This window comes from Crocodylus siamensis, chromosome 12, assembly GCF_052110815.1.
Source record: "Crocodylus siamensis isolate JL-2025a chromosome 12, ASM5211081v1, whole genome shotgun sequence".
Lineage (NCBI taxonomy): Eukaryota > Metazoa > Chordata > Crocodylia > Crocodylidae > Crocodylus > Crocodylus siamensis.
Window position 1 is genome coordinate 42,262,339 of NC_143406.1, and position 21,348 is coordinate 42,283,686.

A 21,348-nucleotide genomic window follows, 5' to 3' on the forward strand; every position below is an offset into this window, starting at 1 on the left:
CTGAACACAACTGTCATTAAAAGCAAACTCAAATCAGAGCTGTATCTGTAATTAACCTGGAAGACAACATAAAAGGAAGCACCAGCCACGCCTCCTTTACTCACAAACCAACGCAAATACCCAATACCCATATTCCCCAGTACTGCTGGCAGATGGGGATTTTTTTAAACCAACTGCATCATGATGGTATGTCATATCTCAAATAACTCCCATCTCAAATAACTCCCTGAATCCAGCTAGAAGGTCAAGGCTGCTAACACTCCTCAACATCTTAAAGTATTTGACAATCAGAATACTGCTGATTGAAACCAGAAGCTCTAAGGCTTATCCCACTACCTAGCAAACGAATTGTAAGAGTAAAGTGGCCCTTTCTGCAAACATATTAAGTCACACAAGCCTCACAACCCTTAATTTCAGCTCTACAGCTAGGTAACTGCTCTATATATTTAGTTTTCTTACCCTTTTGGCACAAGTGGAAGATTAGGAAACCACCTTTTCCCCATGAAACACAAAGTAAATATGGATAAAATGCTCCCCACATTTCTGACTCTCTCACCACTAACAGCTCTCACAATCCTTGATGTTTTGTTACTTTCTGATAAGATTCAGGCAGTCATAAATGAAACTTCACTAGAAGCACATGGAAGACAAGCAACACTTGTCTTGTAGTAGGCTCCCTGGAAGCAGAAAGATAAACTAAAGAATAGCAAAATTCAAAAAGTCTCAGAGCGCAACTTTTTCTTTTTCTTTATACACATCCAAGGAACAGATTTTTGTCACACTGCGCTCTTTGTCACACTGGCAGCACTGACCTGTTTGTGATGTTAGTGTTCTGCTCTTTTAGTGCAAGCTCCCTCTGCTGCAGGGCAACAATCTGCTTTGAGAAATCATCAGGACTCCTAAGAAATTAGAAGAAAAATAGAAGCAATTAATGAACTTGAGACATGCTAATGGTTGAATGACTGTGTGTTAGATAAGAATGTATAGAGAGGAACACAAAGGGAGAGGCAGGCAAATCTACTGCTACAGGCCAAGGTGCTCTCAGTCCATTAAAACAGCAGACTTGCATGTTTGTGACACACACACGCACCCACACACACACAAACAGCTGGCAACAGTCATTAGAACATCAAGCTGCTACTGTGCTCTGTAACCATCCTCCAGTGAACATAGCCCCACTTACCATCATGCCCTTCAGGCCACACTCCAAACCAAGCCTTGTGGTATGTGCGCCTGCACTTCCTAGCTCATGCAGGTCTAGCTTCCCTACCTGGGATAAGAGTTTGCCAAACAGCGCACTTTTCTTACTCGTGGCTGTACCAACCACTAAAAACAAAACACGGGTGATCCTGTTTAGATGGCCAAGGTGCTTCTGGGCTCTAGCAGAGTGTGTGCTATGAAGAGAGGTATAGGTTGTAGCCATGCTGGACCAGGGACATAGACCAACTGCAGATGCTTCCTCAACCTGACAAAGGGTATTTATACCCAAAAGTATGCCAAGAAGAATTTTTCCAACTATTCGAATTGCTCTTGGAAAAGATATCAGATTTACCCAGAGAACCTTGCCTGCTATGAAGACAGTCTCTTTATGCAGTAGGGCATAGGGAACAGATCGCTCAACGTCTTTGCAACAGGAATGAGGTTACCACCCACCTTTAAGCTATGCACAGTATTGGTAACTGGAACAAGCGTCCAAGATGGCAGAGGAAACTACTTGGGTTGCTTTTTAAAGTCTCAGAAAGCCCTTGATTTTCAACGTCTGGCTACAGGAAGCAGAAACAATGTCGGAGCTTGCACACTTTGGAGGTTTTGACATATACTGTGTGACAGTACCCTCTACTGGACGTCAGGTATACTACTAGAGCCAAGCCTGGCCTGGAGACAGGTTGTAACACATCACAAAGGTTCCCTCCACCTGCCCCCGGGTCAAAGCGTTTGAATTCTATTTCCAGTGCTCTACGCACGCATGTCACTGAGTGACAGACGTGAAGAAATGGGGGGCAAACAGATCCACTTACTTCCACAACCTGAAAGAAAACAAAGCGAGTAGCACAAGCTAAAGGGATGTTAGTCTGAAGGACTCATCTGTATTTGGGTTTCCCAACTTAACATCCACAGAAGCCAGGCTCAGCTCTCAAGAAATGCAGCTTCTCTCACCCTGGAGGTGGGTGTAAGTAGGCACGTGCAGAGGGGTCCTTTCAATTATATCACAATGGTTGCTTCTCCACTAAAGCAATCATATTTCCAGTTCCTCGATTTCATCCATTACTTAGCCACGATGCTACAACAGCAGCCAGCCTCAGAGGCTGCACACTTTAGCCATATCAAATAAACACCAATAACTAAATAAATGCAACAGGGCTCTTTTTTTTTTTTTCTTTTTAAGAAACTTGGCTCAGGTCGGGTGATTGAGATCAGAAAAGTCTCTTACAATAAACTCCTGCATGTCATACTTATCAGATGCCAATCAGATGTTTGGCAAACACAGAACAAACTAAGACACCTGGATTTATTAGGTTGGCAGGGAAGCAGAAGAGAAGGCGAAAGCAAGAGCAGCACTTGCAAATGTTCTTCGGAGAAGACAGTATTGCAGTCCCAGAGGTTAAATCCTCCACAGGCTTGCATGAGGCAGATCCAGACACTGAAGATTAACACCACTCCACCCACAACAGAAAAGGAAAAGTCATAAACTGGCAGACCAAGGCCTTGTCTTCATTGGGGATTTCAGACATCAGTGGCTAGTCTCACATATAAACTACCTTAAATGGACTGGCAAAGAAGCTCTAAGGCATGATTTGCACACTGGCTCCAAGCTTTATTCATGCAAAACCTGCAGATTTGTCTGTCTACAACATGCATGCGCTGGTACAATGACACCAACAGCTGTACCCAGGATGAATCACCACTGTAGCTTCAGTCTATAAAACATCCCATCTCATAAAAATTTTACAGAGGAAAGAGATTTTCTTTACAAAAAAGCAGGTGTGAGGCGAGATCCTTGATCACTACAAACGCTTTCTATCAGATCTAAGGTTCACATTTAAAATATTAATAGACAAATTAATTCAAGCCCAAATTATTTGTTGCATTGCATAAGGGGAAAAAAAAAAACCTAAACCTGGCAAAAATCTGATCTTATAAACAAGGACTATCATAATGTATACTGAAAAAGGAACTGAATTCAGGTTAACTGTATAATACTGATGTCGCTCAACTTTTGAGTAATTATCCATGTAACATAAAGAGGCAGTTGGGATTTTTTGATGATTTCTTGTGTTTTTAAGACATGATTTAAAAAACATATTATATACATACACACACACACACACACACATATATATACACACATACACACACACACACACAAAAAAAATCAATCACATAGCTAAACTGACCACCACCTGGGTCATCAGCAGGGTCCAATAACTCACATGCTTTAAATCAAGATGGATCCATCAGATCACAAAATAGTCTGACCTTAGCATATAGGCCACAGCATTTCATCCAGTTACTTCTGTACAGACCCTTCAAAGGTTGGAAAGCTTCCAATTTTCAGCAGAGTCTCATATTTGTCCCCCCAGCCCCTCAACACTGTGAAAACATGTCAGCCTATATCCTTCTTTTCCATGCTCCCTACCACCAGTACAGGGAGCATTCAAATCCCAGGAGAGAAAGCATCCACTTGCTTTCAAGATCCAGGGTCCAACAGAGAGGCATGAGAACCAGGATAAACCTTTGCAGGGATGGTTCTGCTCCCCCGGAGCCCTCCTTGAGAACATGTTGTGTGGGACAGCCTTTTCAGCACACAGGATCTTTCTGCCTGTAGAAAAGTCTTAGAGAATTTAGCTACCAGACTAAGCGTTTCTGACAATACGTAGGTTGCAATTCGCAGAAGTTTTCAATTCACTCATATTTGGGTAGATTTTCAGAGGGATGACAAAAGGCAGATCCCTCATTTTAGGCTGATCTCTCCCTGCTCCCTGAACAAATGGAGTCCCTGCTCCAAGTTGGGGGTGGGGGGGGGATTTTCAATGGGATGAATTAAACTGGACAAAGTTCTCCCCACTTTGTTCTCAGATGGGCCAGTCATTCAGTCTGAGGACGGTCTCAGCGCACAACACATCAGCCCAAACACTGAAGTGGCCAAGGCTATAACCTGGCGTCTACCCAACTCAAGGAGGCGGCTGGACGATTTCATGGAGAAATTGCAGGCTGGCCACCATTTTTGCAGACTGATCACGGTGCCTCCCCCCACACACCTCTGATTGGCCAAGGGGTTTTGGTGGCCACGTCCCGTGTCTCACTACTGACTGGTTGTGAGGGTTGTCAATCATACAGCCCCACCTCTTGCTGCCAATTGGTTGTGAGGGCTGTCCATCACGTGTCTCCATTCCCTCCCACCAACTGGTGGAGATGGGTGGAGCCACACAACCGGCAGTCCTCTCAGCCAATCAGTGGCGAGGGTAGCAGCTATTTTGGGCTCCCCGTCTTGTTGGCACCACCCTCCCTTTCCCCCATTGTGGGCTGCGTAGCCAGGCCAAGCCACAGCCCCATGAGGACTACTGCCCCCTCTGGGGAGCCAGCATTTTATTTTCAGTACGGGTTTTTTGTTTGCCCCCCTGTCACAGGAGCACCAAGGTGTCCTGTGCCTTGGAAGCTAAAGGAACTGAGCTGCCAATCAGCCGGGCAGCTCAGGTGCCGGTTGCCAGGGCAACCAGGCAGGTCAGGTGGCCAGAAGGGGGCAGGGCCGGGCCTTTATAAACAGCCCAGGCCGGAGCCTGACTAGCAGTTCTCCTCTGGCGGCCGCAGTCAGTGGTTGCTGCCTTGTTGTGCTGGCTGGCTGCGATGATGCGGGGAACCACGATACTCTAAAGTGAGGTAGGGTTACAAGCCCCAGACGGGCTTGGAGTTTATGAGCAGGAGGCTCTATTGTTTGGGTTGCAGCTTGAGTTTATGTTACGGTTAATCCGGAGGACCGGGTGAGGCTGTAGGGGATTGAGGAGGCCTCACGGGGGCTCCCCAGCAGCTTGGGGGTTCCCGGTGCCCAGTAGGGGCACAGTGCCAGTAGGGCATAACTGTTTGCGCCGGGGAGGCGCAGTGTGTGGGGTTGCAGACTCCAGCCCATAAGGGCGGTGGGGTTGCCCAGGGGGGCAACCGACCCAGAGAAGGGTCAAGGGGACGGGCACGGCGGCGGTTGCCTGGGCCCCTAGCGTGCGGAGCACGGTGTTGGCCCCAGAGAGGGCAAGGCCCCAGAGCGGGGCAGAGAAAGAGAGAGAGCGAGCAGGCGAAGAACACCGGCAAGGGCGCCGGTAGCAGGGCGGCAGTAGTGAGCCAGGCCCAAGGGCGCCGGTAGCGAGCCGGACCCAGGGGGCGCCAGCAATAGCTGGACGCCGGCGAGACAGGTCCAGGGCGCAGGGAGCGGGCTGGAAGATAGGAGCACGGCCCAAGGGGGCGCCAGGTGGGCGAGGAGCCCAGGGTGCCCGAGAGAGAGAGAGGGCACCAGAGGGGCGAGGGACCGTACAACGTCCCACAGAACAGCTGCGAGGCTTGGGGCGTGCTGAAAGGGAGGTTGGAGGCACGCATAGCCCTTAAGGCGGGGCGCATAGAGATACCCCATTTCGGAGTAGGGGCAGGAACATTGGTACCGTTAACTAGGGGAACAGAGGCAGCCTCCCATACAACTTATTTGTCATCAAAGTCGTGGCGGGCGAGGATTCGAGGGTGCCCAGTCCACCCTAACGTGGCGGTAGGGGGTGCTAAGGAGTTCATGGCTGCTCCTAGGCCCCACTCCCTCACACCCCCCACAAATTTGGCAAGCATTGCCTGATTTTACGGGCAATGCTGGATTTCATGACTTCCATGAAATCATGATTTCGGTAGGTCCCTAGTTATAACTCTGGAAAGGGTTAAGTTGTGATCACCTGGCTCCCCCTACCCCTATCATGTCAACTGCACCAGCAACCTGCCCCTCCATTTTTAAACCAGTCTAAGATTTGCCCCCTACCCCCACCTACGAATGTTCATACCTAGGGTTGCAAACAGTATCAAGCTTAAAAAATAGCAGAGACCAAATTTTCTAACAAACTGTAACACACTGCAAAGAAATCTGCAGGAAAAGTAAGTTATCACTTAGGAAAAGCAACCATCTTGCAAAGACATACAAGTCTTCAAATCGCACAAAGCTGAAGGACAAAAATAATGACGACAGGTTGCTCAATAAATTTACAAAGCAAGGATCTAGTACAGATTGGTTTGTGGTTTTGGAAATAAATAAAGTTAACTTTGGTGAGATAAGTCATTTGAGACAGCTTAAATGGCCACCCAAAATTAAAAATGAAAGCTAAATCTGTTTATCCTAGGACAGGCTTAGAATAAGTCCATGAGTCTAAATCTATACTGGAACCTCTGATAAGACAGTTATCAGTTCAGTTTCATACACAGAGCACTAAGTCTCATATGTGCTTTAGCAGAGTGGCAGATAATCAAGAAGGTGGACAACCGGTCTAATGACCAGGATACAAAACTGTTACCATATAAATTGAAAAAGAAGTGTTTAACAGACTGGAATGCATTAGAGATAACCGATATAGATCCCAGTGCATCCCCAAATCCACATCAACCACAATGTCTTATTCACATTGAGAAAAAAACAGCAGCTGAAATTAACCTGATGGTAAAATGGTAAAAATTATGATGACACATTTTCCAATAAAAAGAAAAGCTATTCGTATCTGTTAAGCAATTCAAGTCAACAGTCTAACCACGAAAATTCAGTTTTATTAATTGGCAGTTTTAGGTCTGCCTATATTTGGGATTGATATGCTCTACTGACATCTAAATTTTTTAAAAACTGAAGTCTAGATGTAACGGACATTATGGGAAATAAATATTAGCTCCTATCATGTTAACCTATGTAACTAAATGATGTCATTCAACTAGGACACGAAATAAAAGCAGCATCTTGCAAACACTTCTTTGTCACACCTTTATTATGGGTTCCAAGACTATTCATGAAGCATGAATCTGAATTTCAGGAGCTGGGTTGAAGTGTTCTTGTAGCTGGGGGGCGGTGTCTAGGAAATATGCAAGAAGAAAGTTTTTGATGTTATTTTGTGCCCAAAAGCTTATCTAACATCTCACACAACTATATGGCTGTTTCCATAAAAAGCCTTGCTTCTTGTAAACTCAACTGCAGCCATTCAATTCTTGTCTGCCTCTCTTGAGCAAAACCTAAGGAGCAGAAAGTTGGATGTTGTTTTCATCCTTCAGAGATAAAATCTTCTGCAAAAACCTCCGAGCAAAATCCTCCTTTCCAGCTTCTAGGAAGCAGTAGCCAGTCAGGAGTATTTGATACCAATTTAGAAGTAAGTTTTTTCCCCTAAGGTACAAATTAGCCCAGCACTTACAGCTGGAGTAAGATGGTCAAGGGACAAAATTACTCCTAACCAAAGCTCTTAGACTTCCTTTGAAGTAAAGATAATTTGAAATAGAGAAAGTTAATAGTGATAAAAAACCCAAAACTGATCAAATGAAGTACAAAATTAGTTTAATGGGATGCCCATCCAAGTCTCACTGATTTAGTCAATCAGCTTCCACATCTCTGTTTGCTAACTTTACGCTGGCAGGAAAGGTACTATAGGTGTCCTTCGTGCACATGCCTTGGGGTTTGTAAAAGACTGAAGGTCTCCGTGTACTATCTTAGGTTAAGGGCTTGCTAGACGTTTCATCGAAAACTCAGATACTCAAGCCTGCTGAGAGAGCTGCTTTAAACAGCATTACCCAAGGTTCAGCAAACTTTTTTCAGTAGAAAAAAAGTAAAAATTGGATTAAATGTTTTTATTTATAATTTATTACAACATCAACTGCTTATTGCTCTTAGGAAATGTTTCAAAGTGTAACAGCAAAGGGAAAAGATTTGATTTTTAACTAGGTCTTTGAAGTTATTTTAGCTATGGCTGTGCAAAGCAAAAATGAGACTGGAGTTCCAAAAAATAAAAATATAAAAAAAATCTACACATTTTGGCTACTCTAGTTTGAGGAGTTGGGTATTTTAATGAAAATTAACTGTATTGAAGGGACCAGGGTAACAAGGTTTGTATGTACCCTAAGGTAGCTATTTGATCAGAATTACCTGTTTCTGAAAGTCTCTTTATGCAATTATTCTTTAGCTTGATTTAAACTTAGTATGAAACAACAGACTCTCTAGGTTCTGCATCATATTTAGTCATGTTGAAGTACAGCAAAGTATATCCAAATATGGCATATTTTTAACTCATAATTTTTTTAGATTGAAGCGTAATTAACTGACCAAGAACTCGAGGCAGAAGCCTTCCAAAGAAGTCTTGCTGATAAAGATCAAACATTTGTAGAACAGCAGGCACAACTACTTCTCATTTTCCAGCCCTCAAAGTCTCTTTATGCCTCTTTCCCTTAACGGCAACATGTACAAAAAGCATAAACACCTTGAGTTTCTGCCCTTCTTTGCCTCTCCATAATGCAAAGGTAGCACAAATAGATTTTTAACCTTCTCAAAAAGGCTGTTTCAATTTTATTGGAAATTATATTGGAAATTCACCAGTCTTAGAAGACTATGATATTTATAGAACTAGTATAAAATGGTGAGGTCATAAAAATGAATACTGAGTTGGAAAGAAATTTTTAATGCGTACATTTTTACACAGTTGTCACAGGAGTCCAATGCAGATTTTATAAAATCTCTTCAAATATTCCTTGAAGCCAACCCCAGCTATGAAATCTTTACAAATGTGAAACCCACAGCTCCTACAGCTTCCAGCTCTGGGGTCCAATACATATTTGTTTCTGTGGTTTCACCGGCAAGTACAAAGCAGCTTAAGGCCTGCTTCCGTTTAGCCTTACGGGAAAATAATGCAACAAATCAGCATAGAGTTTTTGTCTCAAGTCAGACTTGGACATACTAACCTCAATCCATATCAGCAGTACAGTTTGTGGCCCAACAGACCATGTTTTCTCGGAATCCGTATAGTCTGTCTGCCTCTCTGCCCTTGTCTACGTTATTACGTTCTGCCAACATAGGGCACCTATGCATGTGCTCCGGGGTGAGGAGTAGAGGGAGGGGTGGGCATTTAAAATTAAAAGCAGCTCTAAGGAGCTGCTCTAATTAAAATGCCCACAGTGTCTCGTATATTCAGCATCCTGCATTTCAAGATGGTAGCAGGGGTGCTGTAACTACATTTCATTTAATGAGCTTTAGTTAAAGAGCCCCGCTGCCATTTTGAACCGTGAGGACACCGCATAGGAGACGCTGCAACACAGTGGAGAGTTTTAATTAAAACACTCATGGAGACTTGATTAATCGAGTCTGCTCCAATGCGTTCCAATTGGAACATGTTGGAAAACGTGTAGAAGTCCTCTTTGTTATGCTGGCTGGGGGAACAAAAAGATCATACACCATAGCCAACATTGCTCTGCTGGCAAATTTGCCAGTGTAGAAAAAGTCCTGTCAGCAGAAGATGGCTTCTGCCAACCTGGCTGCACCTACGTCAGGGGTAAGGTACCACACAGCAGCACCACACTGTAGACTAAGCCCTTTTCTGTATTATGTCTCTTTGGATTCATTGATGACTTTATACATGCTATAGCAGTTAGCAAAAGCTGCCATAACTCTGTTGGCAAACCCTCGCTGGTGTGAATGGGGATTCTGCCAGCAGAGATTCTGTTCTCTGGAGGAACATCTGCATCCCCACCAGGGTGCTCAGCCACCATAGTGCTGCACAGTAAAAAATGGGCAAAAACTCCCAAGAAGCATAGTTGGAATCTAAAGTGCTAATCCCCAAGGCCAAGCTGTAGGAAAACTCTCCTTTCTTAGTAATACTTTTGCTGTAGCTGTGATGAGACGATCCAGAAAATATTCAAGAACCAGGACTAGTTTGGTAGGGTATTTTGTTAGACTGACTACACCGTTGGGTGGGATCTCAGATAACCTTTCGGGTACAAAATGCCCTTCCTCCAGCTTGTCTATCATCTCCCCTAGACCTACCGTTGGGCAAATAAAAGATATTACCCAACCAATCCTGCTGCTCACCCTTCCTCAGGAAGGCAGCACCATCCAGCTCTTACAGAACTATTTTGTGCCAATCCAAACATGCACCCAAACTAATCTGTCTACATGTCTCTTCTCCTCACCCACAGAAGTTAGACTAATTCACCCCCAGTGGTTCACAGTTCATGGAAAGGTGAGGACACTGAAGCTTGTTTTACTGTTAATTCAAATACTGCAAAAATTCCCATTCTCCACAGTGATTAACATCTATTTTAATGCATTTTAAACACCTATTTAACTTCTAGATGGAATGTAATTGACTAATTACATTTTGAATAAAGGAAATGTGTTACAGTTGCTTATTCAATTTAAGATGCTAAGAATTCACAAAAAAACCCTAAGTACAGCTCCTACTTGTCCGCCAGCCAAGTCTCAGGAAAAACAAAACAAAACCAAAAAATCAGAAAGTAAATGCTTAATATTTCAAGCAAAAACAGCAGTCAACAGATTTGAAGTCCTTTGAGAAGGAAAGGGAGAGCAACCAGTACCTTATGTTCTAGGTTTCTTCCCATTTAGACAATGCTCTTCATGTATTTATGAATATCATCAGCAATTTCTTCCAGTGAAAGAGAAAAGCAGATTTCCCCATAACACTTTGGAGCAGCAGAAGAACTCATTTGTAAGCAAGTGTGCTAGCAGGACTCTTGACAATAGAGAGCACAATTAACTGCTAACTCTGCTGGAGCAAATGTAAAGTCAGCAACGAATCCAAAGAGGCATCATTTAGATGCAAAAATAAGAAACATGGCTAAACAGATCCCACTTGGTATCAGGCATGTTAGCATAAAACAGTTTGTCCATACCTCATGTGTAACATAGTAGTATGGGAACCCCAACAACTACTGATCTCCTGTGCTTAAACACTGCTTTAAAGATAGGATAAGGAGCTCAATGGGATCTGGTGCATCTATTTTGGAAAAGTCAAAAGGCTTAAAGAGCCAGCAGCTTTTTCTCATTCTATTTTTCAGCTGTGCATTCCCTTCTGTCGAAATATCAAGCAGAGAAATAGTGCAGAGTGATGTTGTAGCTGTGATGGGTCCAGGAATTATGCAAGAAGCAAGAGTTTTTGTGGGCGATTGCTTTTATTGGACCAATTTCATGGCTGGGATAAAGTTAGACAAGCTTTTCAAGGCACTTTTAATCAGGTGGCCTCATGAAGGATGCCTTGCATTCAAAAACTTGCCTAACTTATTCCAGGCAGGGAGTGGTCTAATAAAAGCTATGCCCCACAAAAACCCTTGCCTCAGGCACAGAATACTCGGCTGGCGCGCACACAGCATGCGACAATGGGTCTTGCAAGCAAAGACCATCTCCAGACTCCCCCAGGAGGGAGAATGCTGCCTGGTGTTGTGTACTATATGACAGTAATTCTCAACCCTTTTTGTACCAGGACCCATCTGTAAATATTGATGGCCAGTCCTGACCCAGTGCCCCTCACAGACCCTAGCCCCGCAGTCTGTGGGGCAGGGGATGGGTGTGTGGGTCAGGGGGTATGTGGGGAGCATGGCCGCAAGCAGCCCCTTGCAGGCTGGAACTCTGCCAGCCTGCAAGGGAAAAGCCGCAGTTTCCCACTGTTTGCTCCTTTAAAGGAGATCCCATATTTAAAGTTTGTTCACAACCCTTTCATATATTTCTGCAACCCAGTCTTGGGTTGCGACCAATCGGTTGAGAAAGGCTGCTACAGGACACAGCTGGTAAAGACATTTTGAAAATAACCTGTTTGCTCTTAACAAAGTTGATAATATTTGTTTTCAAAATGGAAGTCATGAAACTCTCTACAACATGGAATCGACCTCCGGTTTCAAGATGCCATTATGGAAACAAAAGCCATTTATGAAGACTCATATGAAAACATTTGGCACTAAAACACTGCTGTTCAGATAGCAGCATCCTTCAAAAAGGAGTGCCATTCAGCAAAATCATCACAACCAAAACTGGCAATGGTATACTTTAATAGCTGGTACCATACCAGTCTGGATGGCAACATGATACATGTAGGAGGTCAGTCTGTCCTGTACAAGCTGTCAGTCTGGCTCTCAAGAATCTGGTGAGAAGTCGCTTGTGTTTTATCAGATATTGCCTCTTATTTCCCTGGCAGGTGTGATTATTTGTTCTGGCATTATATACCATCAGAAGAATCCTGAACTCACAAGAAGAATTCCCAAGAGATACCTAATAGCAAGGGCTTCACAAATAATAACTTGGAAGGAAAAGAAGCCATTGCCACCTGTCTTTCATAAGACTTTTATATGTACTATTAAGATTGCACTTTAACAGTTGACACTAAACTGAAGCTTTAAACCCAAAAATGGCACCCCATCTTAGAAAAGAAAGCATCCAAAGGTTGTTTATCCAACCCTACAGAGATGTTCGGAAGCTAACATTTATTCCAATTAAAGCATTATGCCAGCTTTATCCCAGTTAGATCACAATATAAATTAGTTTCCAGGAAGCGGAGAGTAAACTAATTCCATCCCTTACTAATAACAAGCACATCCACATACAAGCTCAATTTGTAATACTGCTTACCCACAGGAATGCCCTTTAATTGCTTTTGTGTTCCACACTGCTAGAGGTTCCAGCACAATGCAGGCCGGAAGGTGATGTTGCCCCATCATGCTCTGCTCTCAGTTTAGTTTAGCTGTCAAATACCTTTCTGGTTTTCATTGCAAAAACTAATGATTTGTTGCATAAATAATGCCAAAACTACTGCTCAACACTAAGTGTGTGCATCTCTCCCTGCCTCCCCTTCTCCCTGGCTTTTATGATATGCAGCCAGAAACTCATTTCTCTAGGTTCCAGAGGTCTTCACCCCTCTCACATCTACGCAGCAAAACAACACTGCCTTTTTTATACTTTTTTTTTGGTAAATTATTGCGAAACACAAAAATTGACAGCATGTGGAAGTGTGTGTACAATGTCACACTCAAATCCAAATGATCCTAAAGCCACAAATGGGGAAGGTACACTCTGGATTTCCATAGGACTTCATGTAGGAAGAGTCATGCTCAAGAAGCTGCAGGGCAAAAAGATTTGATTGGGGTTGTGAAATCAGGCCCATTAAATGCAAGGCATGGTTTATGGAGACAAAATGGATCAATGAATATACACATCAAACATTAAACACTATGCTTTCAAATCTGCCAAGTCCTTTGTATGCCATGCTTTCCCACCCTGACAAATCAAACCTCTCCCATTAGACAATGACTGGTATTGAGGAGGAATTTAAAGCCATGAGGGAAGAATAACGAATCTGGAGTTCTCATTAGTCTGGGAGACCTAATACCTTGGATAGGCTTTCCGTATAAAGAGCTATAGTGTAAGGAACTGTTACTTGGAGGTTGAGGGAAATCCTTGGGCAGGCTTCTTTAACCACACAGCATTCCCACAGCCAATGTGGCAGCACTCTTCTCAAACCAAAGAGCACCAGCACACACCAGTCGCTACCCCAGTCTTCCATTTATCAATGGCCAAGATGTACCCAAACTTTGCCTTGTATGAAAATCTATGTTAAAAGTCCAGAGACGATTTTTCAGCACTAGATACAAGCCTATGCCTTAATCAGTTTGTAACTGCAAACTGGGGACCTTTATCCTATATTCTTTTATAAAGGCTATAAGATTACCTTTATCAGATATCAATTATTTTTGATCAAATGTCCAAATGCCCCAGCATGAGTTCAATGAAGTCTGGAAAATTTCAATCCAAAATGTGGAGGTTCTCGCAAATTATTAGTGATGAAGCAGAGGGGATAAAAACAAAAAAGCCATCAGCAATATTTCCTGAAGTGGTTGCTGCTGCTCCTCATGCAGTAACATGTATTAGCAAAATCTTCACAGTAAAACGAGTAAATGTTTTTTGTAACTTATAATTAGGTTTACTAGATTAAATTGCAAGTTAATGTCGAGGCTAAAAGGAAATTCTCACACTGTGGAAGCTTGTACCTATTGTCCTCAGGATTTCTAGCACAAAATGTAAACACAGTTAATAATGCAGCTCCTTATTGTTGAATTAAATTATATTTTTTTTCTTTTTAAAATGTACTGGAGCAGCAACAAATAACCATTTAAAATCTTTTAGCTCATCTTAGATTTTATTAGCTTAGTAAAAGAGCCGAGCAAAGGAGAAAAGATGCCTGAAGTATAGTGTCATTTATTTCACAGCAGAGTTGCTATGAAAATTATTCTTAAAGTTCCAAATTTTAAACCGTGGAGCAAGAATCATCTTGGTGAGAATTCAGAGACTAGTCAGAGGAAAATGAAAATGCTGAAGAACCAGGGGGGAAGGGGGGGAGAGAGGCAGGACTGGAGCTCCACAAGAGAACATAATCAGACTAATCTAAGGAACAGACCCAGCCTAAAGCAAAATCGCTACCCACACTGACACCCTCAGAAAGGACGTTTTCAGGACATTCAGATAATCACTAGGGGAAAAAGAGCATCTGAAAATCCCAGGCTAAAATCTGAAGCTTTGCCTATTGGATGTGAGCACTGGAAGTGCATATACTGATGAGGCTGATCAGAAAACAGAGGGTCAGTAGCATACCTACACCAGATCTGGGGCCAACCACTGAGATTACAACATGCCAGAAAAAGTGCCTGACAGTCAGAACATGGGTGGAAGATTTACTTATGAAGCATAAATCAGGTTATGCCACTGAATCACAAGGCTTCAGAAGAATTTTTTCTGACCAGACCTCAGTCTAGTGGATAGAAAACCAACTGCCTGCTACCCTATGGACTCCTATGCATTTAAGGTTTATAACTTTCTGTTGCAGGATCCCAGCTGGAAAACCTATGTCCTCCTCAACCTCCACATTAAATCATAAGAGTCAGAGAAGTAGGACTGGAAGAGACCTCCAGAGGTCATCTAGTCCAATCCCTTGCTTGAGACAAGGTCATCCCTATCCGAATCATCCCACACAACATAGACCTAATTCCATATAAAGACGACCCTCAACCCTAACACAACATAGACCCAACACCCTAACCTGCTATAGGTAAAGCAGGAGAACTATGGCAACCAATTCCTGCTTCTGTGAAATTATTTCAGTATACACTCAAGAGGTCCCAGGTAGAGGGCCCAACCCCCCACTATAGAGGAAGGCAAAACCCCCACAGTCCCTATCAATCTGACCATGGGTAAAATTTCTTCCTGACCCCAAATATGGTGATTGGTCTGACCCTAAGCGGAGGCGCAAGACCCTCTAGCCAGGAACCTCCAGCTTTGCTCCTAGCAAAAGACTCAGCATACCCCAGCTGAAGTCCCCAGCCTTAGTTATAGCTAACACCCAATGCCTCTGAGGGGGGCTTAAAAAATACCCCAACATATATAGTGGGGGGAAGAGGGAGGGGGGAGAGACACAGAAGGAACCAGTGAAGCCCAGAAGCATGGGCTATCCACATAGCTATGTCTAGTTCACACCTGACCAGTAGTTGTCCAACCTCTTTTTAAACACGTCCAGTGATACAGATAGTCCACAATTTCCCTAGGCAGTCTATTCCGATGCTGCACTATTCTAACATTGAAGAAACATATCCAGATAGCCAATCTACATTTACTTTGCTGCACCTTCAAGCCATGGGTGTGCATCCTCCTCTCTGCAGCAAGAGAGAAAAGGAGCTTTCCCTCTTCTTTATGGCAGCCCTTCAAGTATCTGAAGCCTGCTATCATGATCCCACTTAAGTGGCTTTTCCACAAGCTGAACATGCCTAGCTCCTTCAGCCTCTCTTCCTATGACTTGCCTTCCAAGCTCCTGATCTTAGTTGCCCGCCTCTGAACCCTTGCTATCTTGTCAACATACTTTAAAATTGTGTAGCCCAGAACTGCACACAGTACTCCAGATGAGGCCTAACCAGTCTCAAGCAGAGAGGCACTATCACCTTCTGTGTCTTGCATCTAATTCTTCTACTGATACAGCCCAAAACCACATTCGCCTTTTGTGCGGCCGCATCACACTGCAGATTCATATTGAGTTCATGGCTTACCAAGACCCCCAAGCCCTTTTGCATAGAGCTGCCATCCAGCCAGGTGTCTCCCATTTTGTATTTGTGTTTTTGATTATTCCTCCTGAGATGTAGGCACCTTGCATTTGTCCACACTGAACTTCATCCTGTTATCTCTAGCCCAATTTTCCAATTTGTCCAGATCCTCCGATGTGTTCACAATCCTTGTCATTTTCTTGTCACCTACAAACTTGCTAAGGAAGCTTTCTATACCAGCATCCAAATTGTTAATAGACACGTTGAACAGCACCGTGCCCAGGATAGGTACCCATACAACTCTACTTGAAACCTCCTACCTTTCTCACATGGTCCTCTTAACAGCTGTTGAGCCACTTATCTATCTTCCTTGTAGTAGTTTTTATCCAGCCCACTTTCCTCCAATTTCTTTACAAGAAAGTCATGTTGGACCTTGTCAAAAGCCTTGCTAAAGTCCAGATACACTATATATGCAGTATTCCCTTCACTCACCTAAGTAGTTACTTTGTCAAATCAAAGAAAGACAAACAATTACAGTGAAGGAACCAAATGCTTTAACAATTCCTCAGAACAAGACCATACTATTACACAATGACCACAGTTAGATTTAGCCTGGAAAAATTGAAGGCTTCTGGTAGAGAAGTAAAGTCTTAGAATGGGAACTTGAATTGCTTCAAGATGCAAATTTACATAAGGGACAGAGTTCTTCTTGGGGAAAACAACATGTGCCTGTGATATGTAGATTGAAATATTTGGTAATGGAGCTAAAAGAAAAAGTGGATCTCCACAGAATCAATGAGTCGGAAGGGACCTAGACAGATCATCTAGTCCGACACCCTGCCATGGGCAGGAAGGAGCACTGGGGGTGGCAGGGGTCATAAGACCCCAACCAGGTGCCTATCCAGTCTCCTCTTGAAGATCTCCAGGGAAGGTGAGAGCACCACCTCTCTGGGCACCCTATTCCAGGCTCTGGCCACCCTTACAGTGAAGTAGTTCTTCCTAATATCTAACCTAAACCTCTCCTCCCTCAGCTTGTGGCCATTGTTCCTGGCGACTCCAAGGGGGGCCCTGGTGAACAGACTTTCCCCGAGTCCCTGCTGCTGGCCCCTGATAAGGTTGTAGGCAGCCACAAGATCCCCCTTCGGTCTCCTCTTGCGGAGACTGAAGAGATTCAGGTCCCTCAGCCTCGCCTCATAGGGCTGGCCATGGAGGCCCCAACCATACAAGTGGCCTCCTCTGGACCCTCTCTGGGTTCTCCACGTCCCTCTTGAAGAGCAGCGCCCAGAACTGGATGCAGTACTCCAGCTGCGGCCTGACCAGTGCCGCATAGAGGGGGAGCAAGACCTCTCTGGACCTGTTAGTGATGCCCCTGTTGATACAGGACAGGATGCGGTTGGCTCTGCCTACTGCTTCATCGCATTGGCGACTCATATTCATCCTGGAATCAATCATGACTCCAAGATCCCTCTCTGCCTCTGTGCTGCTGAGAGGGTCAGCCCCTAACCTCTAACCATAATGCTGGTTCCCTCTCCCCAGGTGCAGCACCCTGCACTTGTCCTTGTTGAACCACATCCTGTTCATATCCGCCCACTTCTCTAACCTATCCAGGTCTGCCTGGATGTGGTCCCTGCCTGCCGGTGTATTCACTTTACCCCACAGCTTGGTGTCATCAGCGAACTTGAACAGGGTGCTCTCCACACCCTCGTCCAGGTCGCTAATGAAGATGTTGAACAGCACCGGCCCAAGGACTGAGCCCTGGGGGACTCCACTGCCTGCACCCTTCCAGGTCAACATCGACCCGTCCACCACCACCCTCTGGGTGCGCCTCTGGAGCCAGCTTGCCACCCATGTGACTGTGCATTTGTCAGTGCTGCAGTCCCTCAGCTTGCCCACCAGAATTGGGTGGGACACTGTGTCAAAGGCCTTCTGGGAGTCCAATAAAATGACATTGACTTCCTCCTTCCCATCTAAGCTCTTTGTTACCTGGTCATAGGAAGAGACCAGGTTAGTCAGGCAGGATCGGCCTGGCACGAACCCAGGCTGGTTACCCCTCAACATCACTTCCCCTGCAGGGCTCTCACAAATGTGGCCCTTGATAACTTTTTCAAAGACCTTCCCCAGAATAGAAATGAGGCTGACTGCCCTGTAGTTGCCAGGCTCTTCCTTCCTCCCCTTCTTGAAAATAGGGACCACACTGGCCCTTTTCCAGTCCTCAGGGACTTGGCCCAAGCGCCAGGAGTCCTCGAACAGCCATGCCAATGGCTCCGCAATGACACCAGCCAATTCTCTCAGCACCCGCGGATGAAGGTCATCCGGGCCCGCCAACTTGGACACATCTAAGCCCTCCAGGTAATCCTTAACTAGGTCTGAACTAACAGTTGGGGGACTTGCATCCTTCCCGGGCCTCTCTACGCTATCACCCAAGAGCACCCCATTGTCAGCAGACAGGAACACGGAGGCAAAAAACTTGTTGAAGAGTTCTGCCTTCTCTCACACGTCCCCCACCAACTGCCCTGCCCTGCCCTGTCCCGTAGGGGTCCAATGTTACCCCAAGATTTCTTCTTGCTACCTATATACTTGAAGAAGGATTTTTTGTTATCCTTAATCCCAGAAGCTAATCTAAGCTCTAGTGCTGCTTTCGCCTTCCTCACCAAATCCCTACCAGCTCGGGTTAAGGAGGTGTACTCCTCCTTTGTCCCTGCCCCCTGCTTCCACCGCCAGTACGCTTTTTTCTTTGCCCTCAGGCCAGCCTGGATATCCGCACTCAGCCGTGAAGGTTTCTTGGACCTTTTTCCCGCCTTCCTGCGCAGAGGAATTGCATCCTGCTGTGCCGCAAGGATAGCCTCCTTGAGGAAGGACCACCTTTCCTGGACCCCCATACCAGCTACCCCCTGGGCTCCGAGTGCCTCCCTGACTACTACTCCATGCTCGAGATGTCTGGGAATCCCATGCTCCAGGGCCTCTCCTGCTCACCTACAGGGGCCAGGATGAAATTGTTGCCTCACAAACACTTTATTTGGCTTCTGGGTATCTCTCCTCCCAACAATTTTCTTCCTCTGATGCACTGGACATTAGTGGAAGTTCACAACCAGGGTGTGATGATGCTCCAGTTGGTACTTAGAAACAACTCAGGTACAAGACAGTTTGAATTCAACACCTATTGGCTCACATGAGAATTACCAATCAGTGGGTGCACCTCCACGTGCAATGAATGTACAGTAAGGTTACTGTGCAGCAAAATAAGGCACAGTTAGATGTTGCCAGGAGTGTGTCTACACGTATGCCCTGTCGGGCACAGATCTGCCCCAATGGGAGCAGCTCAGTCCAAGACTCCTCTTGTCCTGCTCTCCCCCCACTGCAGCAGCCAGGGAGAGCTCCAGGCTACCGCTGGTGCTAACTCATGGGCTGACAGGTGGCACAGGGGCCGATCCCAATGTGCACAGGGCCAAGAGAACTGTGCTGCCTGCCGAGGCAGCTGTCTACCAGCCCCATGCTCATCAGAGCCCATCCCAGAGCCTGGAGCTCTCCTGGCCCTGTGCACACACCTGTCCCAATGTGTATGGGGCCAGGAGACAGTTGCCCCTACAGCTGGCTCAGCTCTCCTGGTCCCATTAACACTGGAATCCATCCCATTGTGCACACGGTCAGAAGATACCTGTCCCTAAAGCTTGCATCAGGGCTTAGCCAGGCATCTACATGTGCTACACATACCAGCCAGCATCTACATATGTGCTAGTTGTTTATTAAGTACCTGTATGTGTTGGAACTAGCAAACAGTGCATTAGACTAATTTAATGTGCAGTAAATACAGCGCACATACAAACGGTGATGCTCTACTGCACATTAAATTAGTCTCATGTAGACGTGCCCATAGAGAACTATAAATGTTTAGAGAAGGCACAGAGAGTCTGCATTAGGGCACTTGCTCCTGTTTTGATAAATTCCAGAGACATGTATAACCCCCTGCTCTTCAGACCCACCCAGAGAAAAAAAGACAGAACAAAGTAAGCTTCTTTTTAAGAAACACCTTTATCAAACGTACCTTTTTACCACAAAACTTTTCCTCAGCAGGAAGTTATTACAGCAGAACACCTCATTTTTAAAGATAACTAACGTATTATTCTAAGAACTTCTCTGCGATAGCAAAGGGAGTTAAGTACTGTAACTAAGACTAAAAACTGATGTGCTATAGTCCATTTGATTGTCTACTTTATGGATTTCACAAAATTGATGGTTTTGTTTTGTTGATATTTGTCGCAGATAATCCCTGTAGAATACACTTATTTACTTACGTTCTTGAATTTTTTTCTATGTTTTTATTGATCATGATGTTTTCCTAGATTTCTATCGGACCTACATATTAGCAAACAGTAGCACAAAATATACAATCGAGAGCAAGACGAACTGTTATTAATGAGAGTCTGTAGATCCTTGTGAGAGTCTATGCTATATTTTTAGTCATTTCTATATTCAATTATTTGGCATCCCATATATTATTCCTTTTTATAAATGATTATAAGCAAACACCTCTTCAATCTCACAGCTAGAACTGCCACTTTCAAGTGCGTTTAAAAGTGCAATTTAGGTTACAGCTATTTTTAGCAAGAAACCCCCTTTTTTCATTTTTTTTTTAAAACTCATTCAGTATCCACTTTAGTCGCAAGTTAATTTAGTCTTTCACGTAGTTCTAGGTAACCTAAAAAAGTACAGTGCTTAAATAGATGCATGTGATACTCAGGTATTTTTAAAAACAGAGAAATGGGATTAAGGCCATTTTTCTCCATGAATTAAAAGCTGTTTCAACTTGAACAAAGATTAGTTCAAGCTCAAAAAACAGATGTCTCCCTTCTGGCTAAAGCAAAAAGTGAAACGCGCTGTTTTCAGCAAACACGGAGGTTAAGAATCCTTGATGAAATGTGGGAATCTATGGCCTGCATAATGCGTGTTTATCAATTGCATATCGTGAAGCAAACAAATAAAACCAAACAGGAAACAGGCCAGGGAAATGCTGACAAGATCAGTAGCAAGTTCGTTGTAAAGTTAATACTTGTACTATGGTACAACAAGCTACAACTACAACAAGCCCCAGCTGAGATGCAAGTGCAATTGTGCCAAGTCCCCAAAAACACCAAAGGGGTATAAAATGTAAATGGACAAGACCAGGACTTTTGCGGGCAGGCATAGTTTCTGTGAAGTTCACCCCTGGACACTGGTGACATGTAGGCCCTAGGGGTCCAGAACCCCAAGACCCCTAACTTTGCACCAAAAAACCAACGTAGGCACTCA

The 21,348-nt window shown here is 44.5% G+C and overlaps 1 protein-coding gene across 3 annotated transcripts in view; it reads right to left on the minus strand.

Annotated features, from left to right (window-relative positions):
- The window catches only part of MAD1L1 (mitotic arrest deficient 1 like 1), a 496,400-nt gene that overhangs the window by 437,967 nt on the left and 37,085 nt on the right, over positions 1-21,348 (minus strand). For 2 of the 3 annotated variants that reach the window (XM_090024470.1, XM_090024469.1), the window contains exon 11: positions 813-899. The exons of the other annotated variant lie outside the window; for it this stretch is intronic. In XM_090024470.1, the coding sequence (XP_089880596.1) occupies positions 813-899 (87 nt within the window). The remainder of the gene's footprint in view (positions 1-812; positions 900-21,348) is intronic. 3 annotated transcript variants of the gene reach the window in all.